At 45.3% G+C, this 19,525-nt stretch overlaps 1 protein-coding gene across 7 annotated transcripts in view; it reads right to left on the reverse strand.

The window, feature by feature from the left end:
* Positions 1-19,525, reverse strand: part of cadps2 (Ca++-dependent secretion activator 2) — a 129,632-nt gene that overhangs the window by 59,156 nt on the left and 50,951 nt on the right. For all 7 annotated transcript variants that reach the window (XM_064342753.1, XM_064342750.1, XM_064342755.1 and 4 more), the window contains exons 4-8: positions 10,164-10,244; positions 9,636-9,872; positions 8,948-9,069; positions 3,892-4,003; positions 2,765-2,904 (exon numbers count right to left, since the gene is read on the reverse strand). In XM_064342753.1, coding sequence (XP_064198823.1) covers positions 2,765-2,904; positions 3,892-4,003; positions 8,948-9,069; positions 9,636-9,872; positions 10,164-10,244 — 692 coding nt within the window. The remainder of the gene's footprint in view (positions 1-2,764; positions 2,905-3,891; positions 4,004-8,947; positions 9,070-9,635; positions 9,873-10,163; positions 10,245-19,525) is intronic.

Genomic DNA, 19,525 nt, shown 5'->3' on the forward strand with positions numbered 1-19,525 from the left:
AAGTTGCTTGTGCGTTTGAGAGTTGAAGTATGTTAATTGTAATATAAAAAGTAGCAGTGCCCTCTTGTGGATATCCAATTGTATTACGACCGTATTGTTTTGTCGTTCGTAAATACTGCTTCCAGAACTGAAAAAGGGTTATGTTAGAAGTAAACTTTGCCCTGCCTGTGGCAATTTACAACCATGACCCCAAAATCAAGAGTCCATTTATTAAGTTTAAAACACATACACGGTTTTTTCCACCTTCATTTTACTAAAAGACACGAAGGTGCCTGACATTTCTGTCTTTTCTCTACTTTTCACGTAAAATAGAATGCGGGAACAAACCGAAGCCCCCCTGCGATGGATATTCCCCTCAAACGAAGGCTCGTTTTGCTCCGCGCGCCTGGGTGAGATCAGGGCGAACGAGGGAGCGGGGAGCAGAAGGCGAGGAGCGTCTGTGTGAACGGCGCCCGATCGCGCGGAACAGCATGGTTAACGGACACAGGAGCTACGTGCGCACAATTAAAGCGCAGCGAGTCTCCAGCGTATTGAGTCCTCGGTGTGTCTCCGGTCCCAACCTCCTCTGTTCCCTCTAATGAGAGGGTGACTCTGAGACAGGGGGAGAGGCTGAACGCAAGTCTGAATGGCACACTGTGAGGGTCTTAGCCTCCCTGCCTCTGGCCAACAGATGGCTGCTTTAACAGGGAGCATTCAACCTGAAAAAAACCATACCAAAGAGAGCACACAGAGTCCTCAGGTGTGTGTGTGTGTGTGCGCGTGTGTGTGTGGGGGGGCGGTGTATGCGTTGTATCAGCGCATTTGTGTGTACTTAAAAGCAAAATTTTATGCGTGTGTGTGTGTGTGTGTGTAGGGGTGTGTGTCAGCATATTTGTGTGTACTTCAAAGCGAAAGTTTGTGTGTGTGTGTGTGTGTGCGCGCGCGCATGCATGCGTGCATGTGCGAGTGTGTGTGCGTGTGTTTTCACGTGTGTTGAACAACTGCCCTCTTCAGCCACTGGAGGGGTCAGCCAAGATGGTAATTAGAATCTGAAGAGGCTCTTGCCAATTAGAAAGCCCCATTCACTGCTCATTACCATTCACTGAACATTCTGGGCCTCTTCACTAATTAGTCAGATGATCATTAAAGGATGACCTGGCAGCCCAGGGGGGTCCTGGGCCATACAGACAGAGCCTGACTGGACAACGGCAGCAGGTACAGCCCATATTCTGTTCAAGGAGCTGTGCACTTCACACTACAAGTGTGCCTTAAAGTCCCCAACAAAATCCTCATCAGAGGGATCAACTATAGCCCCAACACATTACTTGCACTGTCCTCTCCAAAAGGCTTTAAATAAGGTAGATTGTTTTATAAAAGCCACACTCCCTCCCGCCCCCCCCAAAGAGTAATACACTTAGGAATTAATTCTGAAAATTATTGCAAAAATACAGATTTTTCCCCACCTTTATAATTCAATCAAATTAACAAGGCCAAATACTCATTAACGGCAACTAGGCTAATTAAACTTCAACAACAACCCATAATTGCGAATTTATAAAAAGCTGTTTCGACCTTTTCTGAAACAAGCCCGTATGCTGCAGTTTGTGACAACAGTGCCCTCTGCTGGCAAGGTAGCATACGCATGTTATTTTAATACGGATCTCTTAAAAGAACTTCTCAAATAGAACATCGTCACTAAAGAGACGATAAGAAAAAACCAAGGTTCACGAACACAGTACAGACAAATGCTGAGGGAAAAGTGGAAGATAACGAATCCTAGTCATATATTCATTACTCTGAGAAAACCAAATAAAGATCAAAGTATAAAGCATACACATAAAAAACACAAATTCTCTGTGAAAACAACACTGTTTGTTTCCCACCTAGAAAGCTGGTAAAATAAAGAGGGAAAAAAGCAACAAAAACACAATGGGCCTCATTCACAAAAGCTATCTTAAATTATTCTTATAAAATGTTCCAGAGAAAAACCAATTTGAGATTCATGACACTTGTTCAGACTTTTTTTGTGCATATCGCAGGTGTATGAGATGATGAATGCTCACTGTTTGTAAATTTTATGCTCAATCCTGTTCATGTGATTGGCAGAAAAAAACAGCCAGTCACAAATACAGATAAGAAAAAAAAAGATAAATGCCAAAATGTTCTTGGACACGTTCTTACACACAGTTTACATCAAATGTGATTGTTTCCACACGTTTCGTGATTGAGGCCCAATGTCATTAATTTTCTCTTGACTGATCATCCACTACCAGTTTTTGCATTACTAGACAGCAGGGGGCGCTGTTGATCTTTCTACACTCACTTTTGCAACACTTCAGCCATACTGAAGTAAACAATGTCTCGTGGTTTCATTTTGCCACCATAGATATGCTTGCCACCAAAACAAATTAAGGTCATGATGACATTGTTTCTTTGATTTTAAAAAATGTTGATTAATAAATTCTTTAATTATGTATTGATTACCCCTCTGTAATGAATGTGCACATTGTTATAGCCTTGAAAATTTTAATAGTTTTTCATATTTTTATCCCCTAATTGTTAAGCAGTTCATCCACTGGTCCTCCTGCTGAACTGTACAGTAATGTCTCATTTAAAGGGTCCATGGTTAAATGCCCCTTAAGTCAAGGCTTTGTAGGATCCAGAGAGGGATTTCATAGCTTCATTAAATTATGCTAATCAAGCCAATCAGTCAGGATCCATAAAGGAAGGAACACCCCACCCTCTCCCAACCCCTCAGAACCATCCCTTGCCCTGTTCCACCAACCCGCTGTGCTTCATGTTGGGAGGCTTGTCCATGCGCACTGCCAGTTTGATCTTCAGCTCAACGTCCTGGCTGTTTTTGGGCACCACCATCTTGTGAAGTTCCGCCCCTTTAGGGCCATTAGTGGTGGGATTCAGCACCACCTGTAATTGGGAGAGAAGGACAGGTTATGACATCACACTGTGGGTGGGAGGACAGGGCTTGTGATATTATATAGCGGTCAATGACACTTGTGCTTGCCCTTCCTTTCTATCTGCCTCGTCTCATAAATAAACACACATATGCACACGTTCACACGCACACACCTGCACGCACATGCACACACACACAAACACAAACACACACACGCAGTCCCATTCATTCTGTATGGGATTCTAGTAACTAATAATAGAGGATGGTCAGAAGATCTGTGCATACTGAAGATTGAGTAAGAAAGAAGAAAGAGCACCTGTATGTAAGACACAAAGGGAAGAAAGAGTGAGAGAGAGAGAGACTGAAAGTGGCATAAATCCACACATATTCTCAAACTACAGGGAGAGTGATGTACGGGGCCAGATTGTTTTATCAGGCTTACTAATGGAAGTCTCCATCTGTTACCCAGGGAAACTGACAAAGACAAATAAGTCATAATGATTGAGAAAGATTCTGCCTTCATGAAATGATGGTGACGTTCCGGTTACTGCTCGCACTAAGTATGATTCTGTCTGAATGAGATCCGCCAATGCACTTTGCCTTCCAAATATCAGCCATTTCAGCAAGACAATCTCCAAAGCAAATGTTGTTTTACTTTACTTTTATTTCCAATTCTAAATAAAAGCATGCAATGCTATATGTTATATCATTAATTACACAATTAGTATTGTGTCATTAATGACAAGTAAATGTTGAGGGATCATAAAAATGTTAAAATAAATGTATTTCAGCTGACACATTTCCAGCTATCAACATTTATACAGCATGTAGAATGATGGATGAATCAACAGACTGACAAAAATGTTAGCTGACTGATTAGCTGAAGGATTAATGAATGAATGGACCGTTTGATTGACTGACAGATTTATGACAAACGATAAATGAGTACAGAGCTGGCATGTGATTGGCAGACTGAATGATTGCCTGCTCAGCCTTACCCTGCCCAGCTCCTTGTCCTCCAGAGCCAGGACCCCCGTGCTCTCGGTGAAGAGCTTCACCTTCACCACGGGCAGGGGGTGAGTGGTGGTGAAGTCACCCTGGGTGCCCCACCTGAAAAAAAAAATAAAGAAATGCAAGCTCTCACCCGTCTCCTCAGAGAGACAGAGAAAACAGAGGGAAGTCAGGCGCGGACGTCAGCAGGCGCTGACAGGAACAGGCACAGCCAGGACGGGCCCCGGGCCCCAGCAGGACCCCCGCCGCACGGGGCCAGAGAGGAAGAGCGGCGGTTAAAACACGCCGGGGCCGCTCCGCACAAGCCGCTCTGTCACGCCGCCACGCTCCTGCTTCTCAAAGACAGACCGAGAGTCGGCGAGAAGGGACCCTTAAAAAAACTGACACGTTTAAAAAGTCTTCGGCAATAAATGCACCCCTCTTTGGCAGAGGAATCTGGGGTGTGGAGGGCAGGATGAGAGACAGAAATTCAAGGCAAATCTTAAACTTTTTGCACACAAATTACACACAATTGTGGGTGGGGGGGGGGGGGTGTGGGGTTATGGGTGCCCTCCCCCTAGTCCTGATGGTGGATGACCTTCTTGACATTTTATTTTTCTCCAAATTTAATTTTTCTCCAAATTGTGAATATCGAATTGTCCAAGGGTTCACAAAGTGGTCCTGGGGGAAGAGTAATGTGCTGTGTTGTGTTTGAGTGTGATGTGCAGTATACATACTCTCTGGGGCGCTGCTGGCCAAAGTTAGCACTGGCTTCAATACCGAAGCATGGTGCATGTTCCCATGTCGGTACAATGTGTTAATTCAATTGTAGGTACGCACGTATAATACACTAGTACCTGTAGGTCACAATCTCATCACAACTACATCAGCTTGAGTGATGAAGGATATTTAATTAAGCTGGAGCACTGCTTCACGCTCCCCATTTCAGCCTGCAGACATTTCCCGTCCCCCGAGGGTAAAGCAATGCACTGAAACCGGTGGTCACTTAATCCAGACAGTGATTAGCGTGGCGCAGGTAATGACAGCCTGGTGCCCTGGGCGCTCATAGCATCGCACCGAGTGACTCACCCCCCCCCCGCCTTCACCGAGGACTCCGTCCCAACAGCGCCAGAGCTAACACCCCCCCCCCCACCCCACCCTCACCGGGCACCGCCAGGCAGGCGCGCCCGCAGAATCTTAAACAACCTTTACCCGCCCGAGGACAGGGCTCGACACCACATTAAAGGGAGGAGAGATGGCGTTTCCCCCAGTTGCTACGGCAACAAGAGGGATGGAGCCGCAGCGGTTGCTAATTCCCAGGGAGCAGCACAAACGAGCGGCGATGGCTGTGATTAGTCGTGTCGGCGGCGGCGGCGTTTAGTGTCCGTTGCTCGTCTGCCGTCGCAGAGTTCTCGCGGCGTTCCCGTCCAGTTCTGCACCCGATGGCCCAGGAGTGGAGAGGACCGCCGCGGTTCTCCTTCACGATGTACTGACATCCAGCCAGGAGGCACGCGCGTGGGCCCGCTCGCTTTGGCACCGCCGCGGTAAAAGCTCGGTGAGCGAGCGCCGGGCCCGTCTGCTTCCCGCAGGAGGAACAGCAGGACCGCGACCTCCGCGCTCCGCGCTCCCGACGCGCTTGGATCCCGCGAAGCTAGCGCAGCTTGAGCGACGGCGACGCCGTCAAAACACGCCCCCTCGGCAAGCGGCGGGAACCACAGCACCGCCGAAGCGCGCCCCGCGGCGGACGGCAACAACCGCGCCGCGCGACCAAAACACTCCCCCGCCCACGCCCCTGCCAGCAGCTGCCACAGCTCGGGGAACAGCATCCAAGCCCCACAGCACTGGATCTGCAGGCTTTAGAAATCTTACATCTAGGGGTGTGTAATAGAAATATTCTGGGGCTGATGTAATAACCAATATTTGGCTGATAAAATCGCAATAGCAATGCTGAAAACAGCCTGTTACAGCACAAATGCAAACTGCAGCCAGGTTTCCACTTTCATGGAAGAAGCAGATGAGCAGAGATGTCAAGCAACTTATGAAGGTAAAAGACATCCAAAAATGTATGTGTATAGCAACAAATCTGAACTTGCTTACTTTATGCAAGACTATGATATGTCCATATTTAGGTACAAGAGAAACAAGAGCGGGAATCAGGAAGTCAACTTGGGGCCTGTTCCACAAAGCAGGATTACCGAGTTAGCCGGATAAGTAAAACCTAGAGCAGCTCTTCTTACTTCAGTCCTTGTTCCAGATTTTGGAGCATCCAGGTTTTATTCAATGCAGTTATCTGGCTAACTCAGTAATCCTGCTATGCTGAACAGACCTCCAGGGTTCTCCAGTGTGCTTGTGGGGAAAAAAGCCAAATGCACCAGGCGACGGGAGGGGCTAGTGCGACGGACCCCTCCAACAGCTGTTCGAGTCACAGACACTGGTGATGTCACACATACATCAAACGGCACCATTAGCCAGTCGCAGCCTCAGCACGACGCAAGTATAAATGCAGCCTCGGGGACCAGAACAACCGTGAAACAAACGGGCCTCTTCAGTTTCCATTAGGTCTGATTGCCCCTGAGAGACAGGCTCCTTCCACAGGTTACGCTCCTGGCTCACGATGCTTCGGCTCGCGGCTGACACCTCCCCGCTCACGAGCTTTCCCCTTTTTCAATTAACGGCGAATTTCACACACAGACCGTGGCTGTCTAGTGGGCGGGTGCCATTTCGGGTGCTCGGGAGAGGGGGGTAAGGGGTTGGGGTTGGGGGGGGTAAGGGGTGTGTGGGTGACATAAAAAAGAGAATCTCATCCGCCACATTATCAGGAGTAGCAGGGCTTATCGGGGCTCCGATGACTTCATCACTTCAAAGGGCCGTGGCCTCTTCGCCGCAGAGGGCTGGAGATAAGTGATTTCCACGCCCGATCTGTCACATCTGCAGCCGCGAGCCGGTCACGGCCGCGCTAATTTCAGCTGAGCGAGCGATCGCGCACGCAAGGGGGGGGGGTGTGGTGCCGCTGCCGATTTGGCGGGGGGGGGGGGGGAGAAGGGGTGGTCACGGTACCGATGCTCCCCCCCGCTCCACTGGGAAACGAGAGCGCCCAGGCCGAACGTGGGCGGGGAACAGTGGTGTTCAGCAGCGTTCAGCACCTTTTGTACGGCGGTGCAATGCTCAGATGCTCGTCCTCACAGATACTCACCAAGCCTAATGCACATTCACTATCTCACATAAATTTTCCCGCCATCGGCCTGTTTGAAATGGCAAGGGTGGACACTGACCCATCTGTACAACACCTCACCGCTTAACCCCAATCTGCTGTTTTGTTGCTTTCTCTCCTTACCCTGTCTGATGTCTGCATCACATCATAATTTAGAGTTGCCAAATGGTATTTCATTCAAAATATAGTTTATGATATATATTTTTATATATTCTAGGCAATATAAACCTGTTGAGTTAAAATGGAGTGTTGTGGTGTACATTTTCTACAGACTGTCAGTGTTTTGTTTCAAAAGGTAACTGCTTCACTAGCTTCTATCTTTACACATTAAAGGTGCACAATAGAAAGATAAGAGAAGCTGGATACTATGAAATTGGGAAACAGGAGACAACATACTCAGTAAAATAATGTAGTCTCAGAACTAAAGGATACAGAGTAAAATGCATGGTATTCCACTCTATCTGCTAAAGGACATAGGATAATTAAAAAGGTATGCTACACTTCAGTAGGCATACTATAGGTTCTTTGTCATTGCATACTGCAGGGTAACACAGACATGAGTACTAAAGAGTATAGGTTAAATAAGAAAGGCATGGCATACTGCACTATTGAGTACCAAAGGAAACACTGTATGGTACATTAGTATCTGCTAGAGTCCGGACGCTAAAGGGTATAGGACAACACAGCATATGGCTAATAAGGAACAGAGGGCAACACAGCGTATGCCGTAATGGATGAAATCAGCAATTATAAAAGACGCGGTGTACTGGAGTACAGAGTGAGCGGTACATGCAGCCACAGTCCTGAGCAATAAATAATACTGTAAGTACACGTTACAGAAGGTTTCGGGTGCTAAAATGGCCATGTCTGGATCCATCTGACAGCTCAACAAGAAACACTGAGAAAGGGCTCTCTGACGTTCTGCCAGCTCTCCCACTGCGACGAGGTAAAAAAAAAAAAAAATCTGCGCACGAATATCGCGAACGAGGGCGCGCCGCGCCGAGAATAACTCAATAACTTCTCTTAATAAATTATTGACGGAGACGTTTCGATTTCGAGCGCTTCTAGGAAACGTACGCGCAATGACAAATCCACGATCGGCGCGCGTCGGCATTCCTTCGTCCCCGACGCAGACGCTAGCGTCGAGTTAGCGGCCAGATGAAAGGCTGCCAGCACCCCGCGTTTTCAGGTTTACCGGGTTAATGAGTCGCAGGTTTCTACTGTACAGCACGCCTTCCCATTAATGGAAGTGAGCCGGAGCCTGCGATAATGAGCCCGTGCCCGCGGTTCTGGGAACGGATTATACTGCGAACGCAGTGCCCTTTGCACGTGCGAGACACCACAAACGGGCGACAGCTTCTCCGCGTTATAAAACGGTGTCATTACTTTAAAAAAAATGTGTATGCATGTAATTTGCAATGTTTTCAAAAAGGCTTAACAGCAGTTAATATAAAGAGTTTTTTTTTTTTTTTTTAAATCTCAGTGGGACTCAGGATAAATAAATGATTAAAAAAAACAATAAATGACAAAATAATCGGGTTTTTTAAAGCTCATGTGATGATAAATCCACTCATAATGAAATGCAGTCAGGTTTCAAGCAGAGAGCCATACAGTATGTGTGACATCATTTCCTGATAGACGTCCGTGATATTTTCCAGCAAAGAATACCTGGAAAGAATACTAAGCAACGTGGGCTTTGCGCGACTCGACCAAGCCTTCAGAAAGTTGACAGGCTCAATCCAGTTCTATATTCTGGGAGATGCATCGGTTTGTTATTTTGTGAAAGTTATCTGCAGATTTTAGGGTGTGACGCTCCCCCTTCCGGCTCGGATCGCGCTCGGCAGAGCTCTTACTGTGGCCTGCAGGCCTCAGCCTGGTCGGTCTGAAGCTTCTCTCCCCCCTCAACCTCCATGGTGCAGTAGACGATCCTGTTCGGAGCCACGGACTTCAGGCCCTGCACCTCCATAATCACAACCTGCGGGACAAGAATGGACACCGCATTACGTTTAGCATTAGCGGGCGCTCTCATACCCAGAGTGACTAACACAAGCGCATATATAAAGGTTTAGGCAATGGACAGAGCTGAAGCTGAAACATCCATCACAATCAACAGTATAGTTAATACATAAACCCACAACATAAAGTTAAGCACCATACTAGATGCCTGAGGGAAACTGAGAGAAATGTAGTGCTTTAAGTAGCAAATGGGTTAGAGGGTATAGTGAGGAAGTCATTTTTTCTGTGAATACAGAGCGGGGAGGAAATGGTCAACTCCATGAGTAAACCTCCAAAAGATGTGAGGAATGTGAGGAGTGAAGTGTGCAAAAGGCAGATTAAAAACTAGCACGCGCCAATTTAAACATCTTCCTTGATCATTCAAGAAAAAGGATATGTTTATGTTCATTATGTTCATTGATTCATGTTTTCTCATTTGAGAAAGCTTAGGAACATGTCATTGGTATCATCAGAACTGAAATCAGATAATCTGTAAAGCCAGTAAAAAACACAAGGTTTTCGATTACGGAGCAGGTCGGCACTGACCTCCAGAGTGAAGGACAGCACCACGTCGGACTTGGAGAGCAGCGTGTCGTTCTCGTCGCTCATGTCCAGGAAAGAAGAGTTCATCTGAGAGCGCTTCAGCTTCTGCTTGAAGTCCGGCCCTCCCTTGGACACAGGGAGACTCTCCAAATTGGCCATGAGCAGGTTCACAGATGACCGCAATTCCTCAATGTACATGACCTCCATATCCTTGGACACAAACTTGGGATATTTTCTCTCCTGAAAGAAATCAAAATATCAACACCGAATTCCTCAATGTACATGACCTCCATAACCCTTGGACACAAACTTGGGATATTTTCTCTCCTGTAGGAAATCAAAATATCAACACTGCATATACTCTTCTCACACCACTGAGAGAAAATTGTTAGAATGTTTTTCTAATGTAACGTGAACTGTACTGTTCTCTTGATATGTGACCCATGACTGTTACAGTGCCAACAGCACAACGGCATTGTGGGTAAAAGCTGATGTGGAAGAGGAGAACGGTCGATGAGGCTGAAGGCGTACCCGGGCTATTCGCTCCGCCAGCTGGAGCCTGCCGTCGAGCTCCCTCCGGATCTGCGCGGCCTGCTCGTCCACGTTGTCCAGCTGAAGACAAGGAGCAGGGACCGATTAACCAATCAGCCGCACAGCCCACACATTTGTTCCCCAGATCAACCAATCAATCACTCATTCACTCACTCACTCGGCCAGTAAGACCCTCCACCTCGCTTCTCGCTAACTAGAACAATCAATGAATCAATCAGTCACCCAGCAACACACTCACTCGCTCAATAAATCATCCGTATTTCTCCTTTCAAATGTTTCCTTGATGAAAGCCACAGGCCCCCAGTGTCTACTCATGGTAATCTTCAATCAATCAAATTGGCTTGATGAATTGTAGCAATACAAGTGACCTAACACAAAGCCAACACCCATGTGGAAGAGCACTTCAGCAAAATTACTCTAGCCAAGAGGACTTGCTTACCCACAATGCAGTTTTTATGAGAAAAAGAGTAAGGTTAAAAACCTTTGAATGCCCTAGGTTCAATGGGATATTCATCACCAAATCTGTATAAAGAACAGTGAAATTCAATTTGTTAGGAGCTCACTTGAGCTGGTGTGAAGGGCCAAGCTCAATCTGCTTTATGGTCAGAGAATTAGTTGGCGTTTTAATACAAACAGAATTCTCAATAGACAAATATTAAACGAAGACAATCCAGACTGGGCAGTCATTGAGCCCAGCATAAGATCAAAGTGAAATGTGATGCAGTAGACACAAGCCTTAATTTCCTAAGAGAGGCATGAGAAGTTGCCCACTACTGGATGTCTTTCCTGAATATTTATGCGTATTCTTTGGAAACCATCAATTACGTGTTTTCAATTGATCTAGTCATTTCCTGGTGTCGGAGAAGAAGCAAATACCAGCTCCAGCTGCATTCAAGTGAACATATACAACATACCGTAGATCTAGACAGTAGCTACTCTAATTAGAAAGAACTTGTCTCTGAGGACGAATAAAAAAATAAACAAAGCAGCAAAATCTATTCTAAAAAAACCCCTAGCTAACACAGCCACATGTTCCTCATCTCAGCGTGTAAATAAATGACTGCGTGGGTTTGAATTTTAAACCTTAATCTAAAATGCAGTTCAGTGAGTTCAAAGAAAGGGATTCAGGAATTAAAGATCATTTTCTCACTCTCTTCTTGTTGTTTCTTCTTTCTACTGTATCTGAAAAAGTTTAATGTCAATTTTCAAATGTCTTAAATGTCCATTTATACCTATAAGCAGTTTCTGCAAGGTTTGAAGAAGCTATTTATCATCTTATTCCGGTTTTGAATGAACCACTTACATATACCATGCCTTCTTTGCCAGAACAACGCAACATTTTTCATTTATTATAAATGAAATAATAATTTTAAAAATGTGTTTCGTGTTTAGTCACTTTCCCTTCGTCTAATATTAGATTTTGTCTAAAGATCTGAAACCATTCAGTGTGAGAAATACGCAATAATAGAGGAAATCAGCCAATACTTTTTACATGGCACTGCATATGTGCATGATGACCGAGGTTCTGATAGCAGTGAGCACTCATAACACTGCATCTAATAACCCCATGCTCTGCTGTAGTTTTGCAGGGGCAAAACCTTCTGGCAACCAAGGCGATTCTGGACTGAAAGTGGCAGACTGGCAACACTACAGTTCTGCGTTTGAAGAGGGTCCTTCAATAGGCGACGACTGCACAAAGGCAGCACGCCTGGTTCTGGGCAACACGACGACCGAAGGGAAGTTCGGTTTCCCCGCGAGTCACAATGCGAGCTCTCCTCAGCTGGCACCGAACGAAACCGGGCTCCTCCCCCCACCAAACATGGCCCCCGCGTTCTCACGCAGCCTCCTACACCCCGACGCTGTTGCTACTCGATAAGAGCCTCGTTCCATGGGAGCGGCTGTGAGCCATTCAGGGATTTCACACGGTGGAGAAACGCCGCTGCCTGTGCGAGGGAGGGAAACTTTAATCGCTCACCGAAGGTTTTAAGCACTGCTGACTAAGTCATCGATATCAAAATTCCAGTCCCGGAGGGTCGCGTCGTCTGAAGGTCTTTCGTGGATTTCTCTTAATTTTGAGTGAGAACTATTTAGTCAACCAATAACTTCAATAGGGCGCTTTGTGAGGGACACGGTGGCCTTCCAGGAATGCTTGACAACCATTAAGTCGTATTTCATCCACAGTGGCAGGATTACGTCTGCCAGCATTTATGACTAAGAGTCAGAAAGTGTGTTACAAGAGCTACAGAGAAACATTACCGCTTGAAGGAAATGATTGAAATACCAGAAAATAATTTAAACATTATTCTTTGATCTTATCTCATCCCAAAACAATTACCTTGCGGTTCCTTAAAGTGTGACTCACAGGCCTCAAGAATGCATATTTAAATATTATGTGTTTGTGTAGAAAGCATGCAGTACTGTACAGCTATGTTTGCGAACAGTGTACAGTTCAGAACCTTCTCAGTTGGATCCATTTGTAAATTACTGTATAATGGACTGCATCTTTACGCAAAACTGATATTTATTTAATCTAAAGTACAACAGTACTGCCTGAAAAGACTATCAGCAGCTGTAGCGTCACATTATGACCTAAGCAAGGCGAATTTTAAAAATATAGAAGAAAACTCTGAAGGGAATTCCACAACCGGCAAGACACTCTTTACATTTTAGAGAACATTTCAGCCTAAAATTGATCAATCACTACTGGGGTGGGCCGGCTGACATCGGTTTCCAATGTGTGGATGGATCTACCCAATAACCCAATAGAATGTTGACTGTGCCAGTGCCAACTCCAGCGTGGTGCAGCATAATTAACTGCTGTGTCTGCCTGTGCCAGCTGCGCAGGAAGCGTCTTGCAGTGACTGCGCAGTTTGCGCAGAGAACTGCAGGGGGAAAAGGTGCAGCGTCTGGCAGAAGTGGAGAGTGCAAACCCACCTGCATTCTCCCAGACTGACAGGAGACATTGCTGCAACGAGAGAACTGTTTCTCCTGTGTATCTGCACAGAGGGACCTTCTTCAAACATAAGGCAGCGACAGCAGACTTAAAATCGTAGTCTGCTTTTTCAAAATACCACTTCAGTTTCACTGTACAATTTTGATAGGCCCAGACAGTTTTATATGTAGTCAATGCTATTTTGGATACTTGCAGAAGCTTCTGACAACAAGTACAGGGTATTTGGGCATTGTCATTTAAAGCAAAGAATATACATTTCCAAAAAGCAGCTTGCGCAGTGATGTAATTGCAGATGTTGTATATATGCACAGATTAATGTCATAGAATTTATTCACTATTAAAACATGAATACCTCGTTTTATATAGTGCCAGCACTTCTTTCTTCAGTTTCCAGTCGCCATCAAAATGATGCCTGTACTAATGTTCATATAGGAAGATGTGCCGCAATGTCCTTGAGTTCAGCCATCTCAGGTTACAAGAGGTAACAATATTTCTGGAGGAATAATAAAGTAACGAAACATGTACACCCTCGGCAGGCATGGCCTCACTGTGAAAGGTTTCTTTTCTAATTAAGTTATTTAAAGTACTATAAAGTCACTCCAGGCAATTCAGAAAATTTAAAAATGTATCATGCTCAATGAGGATTTTTGAGTTAATTATTGAATTTCAATTAATTTCCAGAAAAAACTGCGCATAAATGGAACTGACCCTAACTGAGCTAAACATCTCCCACACACACACACACAGCTGCTGTACAATAATGCTATCACATCATATATACCCTTTGCAATGAGTCATTAGTCAGGTCTTTTTCATTAACAAATGCTGTCATGACTCCTGCATGTCTGTCTTCCTCCATCTATCTCCATCTGCATTTTTACCTCCTCATGGTTTGAGCAAGATAACAGACTAAAGCCCAGACCCTTAGCAATATGCATAATACAGTTAATGGGTCATCATTAATTCGATCACCGCAAAGCGCCACAGTCACCTTAACCGTTCTACTGCTTAAGCAGCGCGTTTCCTCGCCCTAATGAGGCCGCACAGGGGGGCGCAGTCAGGCGAATCAGAGCAGGCGAAAGCGTCGACGTAGGCTGGCCACCCGAATTCCGTCAGCTCCTCCGTTACGCGTGGGAGGGACAGAGGGATTCAAAAGGCCTGGCTTTCACCAATTACCCCTCCATTGTGACAGGTAATTAAGACACAAGCCACAACACACACACACACACACACGCTCCCCTACTACCCTTTAGTCCGAGCATCTGATACATCTTAATGATGCAGCCACGCATTCCTGACTGGATGGAAATGTGCCTTTTAAAGCCGCTAGCCGCCACAGTGGCGCACCGCTGGCTTCCTCTTTGATATGACCAAACACGACGCCCGTCTGACATCATCAGCTATCTCTGCTTTCAGACGAGCAGCCCCGTCCTGATTGCTCGTTTGCGCAGCGCCCGCAGAGCAGCGCATTTCTCCACCTTCAAAGACGCATTTCATGTTTGCGATTAGGGTATGTGAGTCCTGTTCGTGTGTTGCCAACATGAGAATTCCATAAATCTGAGATCGGTGCCACGCACGTTTTAATTCATACGCACACGTTCATATTCACTTTACACAAAAGGAGTCTGATATAGGCGTTCAATACATTACCATTCCCCCACCTCTGCACAGTACAATTACTACGATTCAATATTTGGAATACAGAGATGTTTAATGCTTTACCAGCATTTATTGTGTATGCCAGAGGCGGCTTCATTTAGTACAAGAAGCATAATGATTTGTACTTCATTAATAATGTAGGGAGCCTCGTAAAAAGGAGCGTCGCCGCGCTATCAATAACTATCCCATGCCAGCGCTCGGACTGCACTGGCAGCCGCGTATCGATTCATATAAATTAGGCGGGCATTCGGAGAGCGCCCGTGTAACTCGGTTATGGATGAGTTAGGGCGGCCGCTGAGGCGTGGAAACACAAACAGTAATCGCGGGGGGGGCGAAGGCGGGGGGGGCGCGGGCGTGGGGGGGGCTTTCTGCCGGACTGCCTCCTGTGAAGGCTCATCAAGGGGCTGCTTCTCCGGGCGTGACAGGCCTGACAGCCGACAGGTGCCCCGGCCGTCACGTCAGCGCGGGTCTGGGGTACCGCGCATCTCACAAGAGGGCGACTGCGCGGGCTTCCTGCTGAGAGCCATCCGCGGGCCCCCTGCACCAAATCACTGACAATGACTAATGACTTCAAACGCAAATGACATTTATTTCGGAAAACTCCATTACCACGGCTCTTTGTGGGTCAGAAAACTCTCTGCTTCCGAACGCTCTGACTCAACAGGTGCCAAGCAGAACCAGACATCAAGGCCCCGGCTCCCTGTTGCTGCTTGAAACACGCTGGCGGGAGAAATATGGATACACCCTGACGAAATTCCTTATTTAAGGTTGACAGAACTGTGCCTCAGGCCGACTGGCTGAATAATGCGTTCTGTTCACAGGCAACCAATTTAGAAGAAGAAGAATGATAGAATCCTCGAATGACATGTATTCATGTAAAATCATAATCAGTACAGGGCATGGGCAACCTGACAAGTTTATATCGGCATTGGTACAATTTCACTTCATGCAAATGGTGGAGACCACCCTTCAAAGCTTTCTGAAAAGCTAGCCTGGGTAAGGCTGCTTTGAAAAGAGCTCCAATCAGCAATATGATGCTCCAATGAAGAGTGATGGATTTTGTTGTTATATTGAATAACTGGAGTAAAACTGCATAGTATTTTCTCCCATGATGTTTTTTGGTCTTGCTATTTGGCATGTCACAGCATATGTTTGTCACAGCATGATATCTGTCCTGAAATATTCAGCAAAAACATGGTTTCATGGTATCAGTAAGCAGCATAAACACACTGCCATTGATGAATACAATACTATATTTACTGACGTATTACTAGAATTATTACTATTATATACCTTCACCTTTGAAATCACATGGCCCAATGCTTTGTGGCTATGAAGAAATATAATAATCAGATATCTGTACTCAAAGGATCAAGGAAAAAGGATCTAACTATAGATCCAAACAGAAGTTGCCTAATCCCCCACAACATCCCATTTAAGTTGGGAAGGATTATTATCTTCATTATTTTGTATATTAATAATTCAACACAAATATTGTGATATGTATTGTGTATCACCAAAACTTCTGAGAACACCTATATGATTTCTTTTGGCCACACCACACTACCCTAATTAGTAGCCTACTACGACTATCACCCATGACTACAAAGTTGAATGCTGCTTTGCAAATACTTTGCTCCTATGTAACGTCAAAATGAAACTCATTCTGGAGTCCTATCTTTCGATGTCTTCCAGCCTGCAGAGCGTCCTTGGACAAGAAGTACACTTGAGTTCAGCACTACTGTGCCTGTTGCTGCGCTCCTGTGTAACTGTTCCTGCTATGCTATTTTCGTTTTGATGGCATTTCTATGACAACAATGTTTAAGACAACTAGGTACTGTTAACAGTGAGGACTATTTTAGGTAACTCATTGATGTTGTGAGTAGAATAGACCTAAATCAGGGGTGTCCAACCGTATCCAAAAAGGGCCAGGTTTTTGTCTTAGCCCAGCACTAAGACACCTGATTCAACCAATTAACTAATCATGGTCTCCGAAAAGGAACCTGACAAGTAGAATCAGGTGCCTTAGTGCTGAGCTAACACAAAACCTACACCCTTCTTGGATAAAATTGGACACCTCTGACCAAAATGTGCTAACGGAAACACAGGGGACGTTTTTCATGTTGGAGGAATGACTTCCTGCCCTAATGGGTACCTCTGAAGTCTACAGCCTGGCACAGGGCGAGCAGCAGACCTTTGAACGCCTCAATCCGAGGATTAACCGCAGTCTGTGATTATGTGGCCCAGCCTGTCGCTGCTGGTTCCCCGTGTGAGGCAGAGATGACTATCCGCTGTCTGATGCTCTCGGCGTCTTTCGCTCCTCACATTTTCGTGACGCTCAACCGCTAGCCGTCCTCACCCGCCACCTGCCCACCTCCGCGGTCCAGTAATGAAACAGGATGGACAGAACGGAGATTAATTTTCAATATTGGACATGTTCATTGGGGGGGGGATAGAAATGTCATCGCGAAGCAGCGAAGGACGCTACTGTTCTCCCGATGACAGCGCCGCTCCACCCCAGAAGCAGACCGCTCCGTTCCTGACCGATCGGCAGGATGTGTCAGGCTCCGCCATTGACTGAGTTCTCACTTCACATACGCGTACACAGACACAGACACAAACACGATCAATGTGTACTTCAGCTTTTATCTCATACACAAACCCGCTCGCACACATTCGCACAGACTACCGCTTCAAATACAGCTCACCACACCTGGCTATCAATCACCTAACTCCTCTCTTCATTAAACCTTAGATGCATGGGGGAGGTCATTTTTGACCTAGAGCATTATTTTGTTTTTGTTTTTGTCAATATCTCCTCAACAAATGCATTTGATGAACTGAAATTCTATGTATTCCTAGAGTAGAAGGTTGTGCAGATATTGTTTTACTTTGTGGTAATTGTGTTGTAGCATTACTTATGGTGGCTGAGACACCCAAAGAAACGCAACATTATCACAACACAAGTGCAAATCGGAAAAACACATTAACAAATAACAAAACACAAACACAAATATGAAAACAAACTCAAATACAAAAGCATAAAACAAGAATACAAATCTCTGAAGCACAGCGACAAGAAAAAAAAACAAAAACAAACTGCAAATTGTGAAGCAACTACAAATCAAAAACACAACCATATTACAGAATTGTGCTGCATTTCAGTAAAACAAGAATGGAAGTATTCCCTTAGGTCTAAAATACAGGTGGTATTATTATCAAAAGATTCATGGTTTTAGCCTTTTTATAACGAGACCAAGCATAAATATTTTAGTAGGTAATCCAGCTCAGTTATTGAACACCTCTAAAAAAATGTACTTCTGTTTCTAACAACAGGGGTGAAATGAGTAGACAGATAATTGTTAAATCCAGCCAGTAGCAGTCTCCAACTTCCAGTAAAATATTTTCCATGTAACAAAACCAAAACGCACCGCATTGGTTACCGCTGGAAACTGTAACTGCTTCTAAAAATGTAGATTTCAAATATCAGGCCTGAACAACCATTATCTATACAGATATTAAGATTTCCAATCAATGATTTAAATTAAAAGCTGCAGATTGCACTCAAACTTAAAATCAAGAGGCACTATGCTACCTGTGGCATTCTGTGGTCATACAGGGTCTCTGGCCCCCAATATTTTGAGTGTTTCGCATTTCCTCCAAAAGGTAATAAAATATTTTTAAAAAACCTTCAAAGGAGAGAAAACCCCAGGTCATCACAGGTTTGTATACATTCTCAAGACCCTCACCGTAACTCTAATTGGCCCAAAGATGTTTCCTTTGATGTTTGTGAAGACGAGAGCAGGTACAGAGAGAGAGAGAGCTTTCCTATGGTCCAAACAGAGCAAGCTACCCAATCACAAGTGAGACTCCCTGGACTGTGAGCAAGTTTGCCAGATCAAATTATATTGTATGTTTCTCAAAGGCGATGATCAAACTAGATAATAATAAAAACTAGATATCCGAAAATACCGTCAATTTCGCTTGCCAGGGTTCGAGTGCCTTGAAAACTGCTGAGGCGGAGGTGAAGAGAGAGGGGAAGTGTCAGACAGAGACGAAAGAGACTAGCCAAGAGACAGATCTGTCTGGCACTTCCTTTGGTTGTTAATGTCAGTGTTGGGCCGCTTCACCTATTTTTAAGTATTTTATATAAGTTCTACGCAATTTGCGCACAGACATTCTTACTAGGTTTTTTCTTAATAGAATTCTAAATTTCTACCTATAATTCCTTCCTCAATGTGAATTTTTTAATTTAATTTATTGTATGCCAGCTATTATTCTATTCTATATTCTCTGCATGAAGCATTCTGCAGTATTCCATCTCTCTGAAACACTATGGGCTAAGCATTCAAGTATAGAAGTGTTCCTTCTCTCCAAGACACTGCTGCTACACTCTAACTGAGGTGTTCCACCAGCAGATTTTAGCTTGGAGCATTATCTCTAAGCCCCTTCTTCCTCCCAGTTTGGAATGCTCAGACATATTCATCGGCTCATTGCCACACAAAGCTCTCCTCCAAAGCGTGTGATGTCAGCGACCGCTTCTCATCACGCCGCGGTCGCCAAGCCGTGGCTGCGCACACACGAGTCAGAGGAAGAGGAGGACACTTCCCTGTGCAGCTCAACAGGTGAAACCACCCGCTCGGCTCGCGAGGTTGCTGGTACAGGATGAGACGCTGTTGCCCCGTTTGACCGAAAGCCTCCCTTCCCTGCACAATGCAGGCTCCAGCTG

Source organism: Anguilla rostrata, chromosome 7, assembly GCF_018555375.3.
Source record: "Anguilla rostrata isolate EN2019 chromosome 7, ASM1855537v3, whole genome shotgun sequence".
Lineage (NCBI taxonomy): Eukaryota > Metazoa > Chordata > Actinopteri > Anguilliformes > Anguillidae > Anguilla > Anguilla rostrata.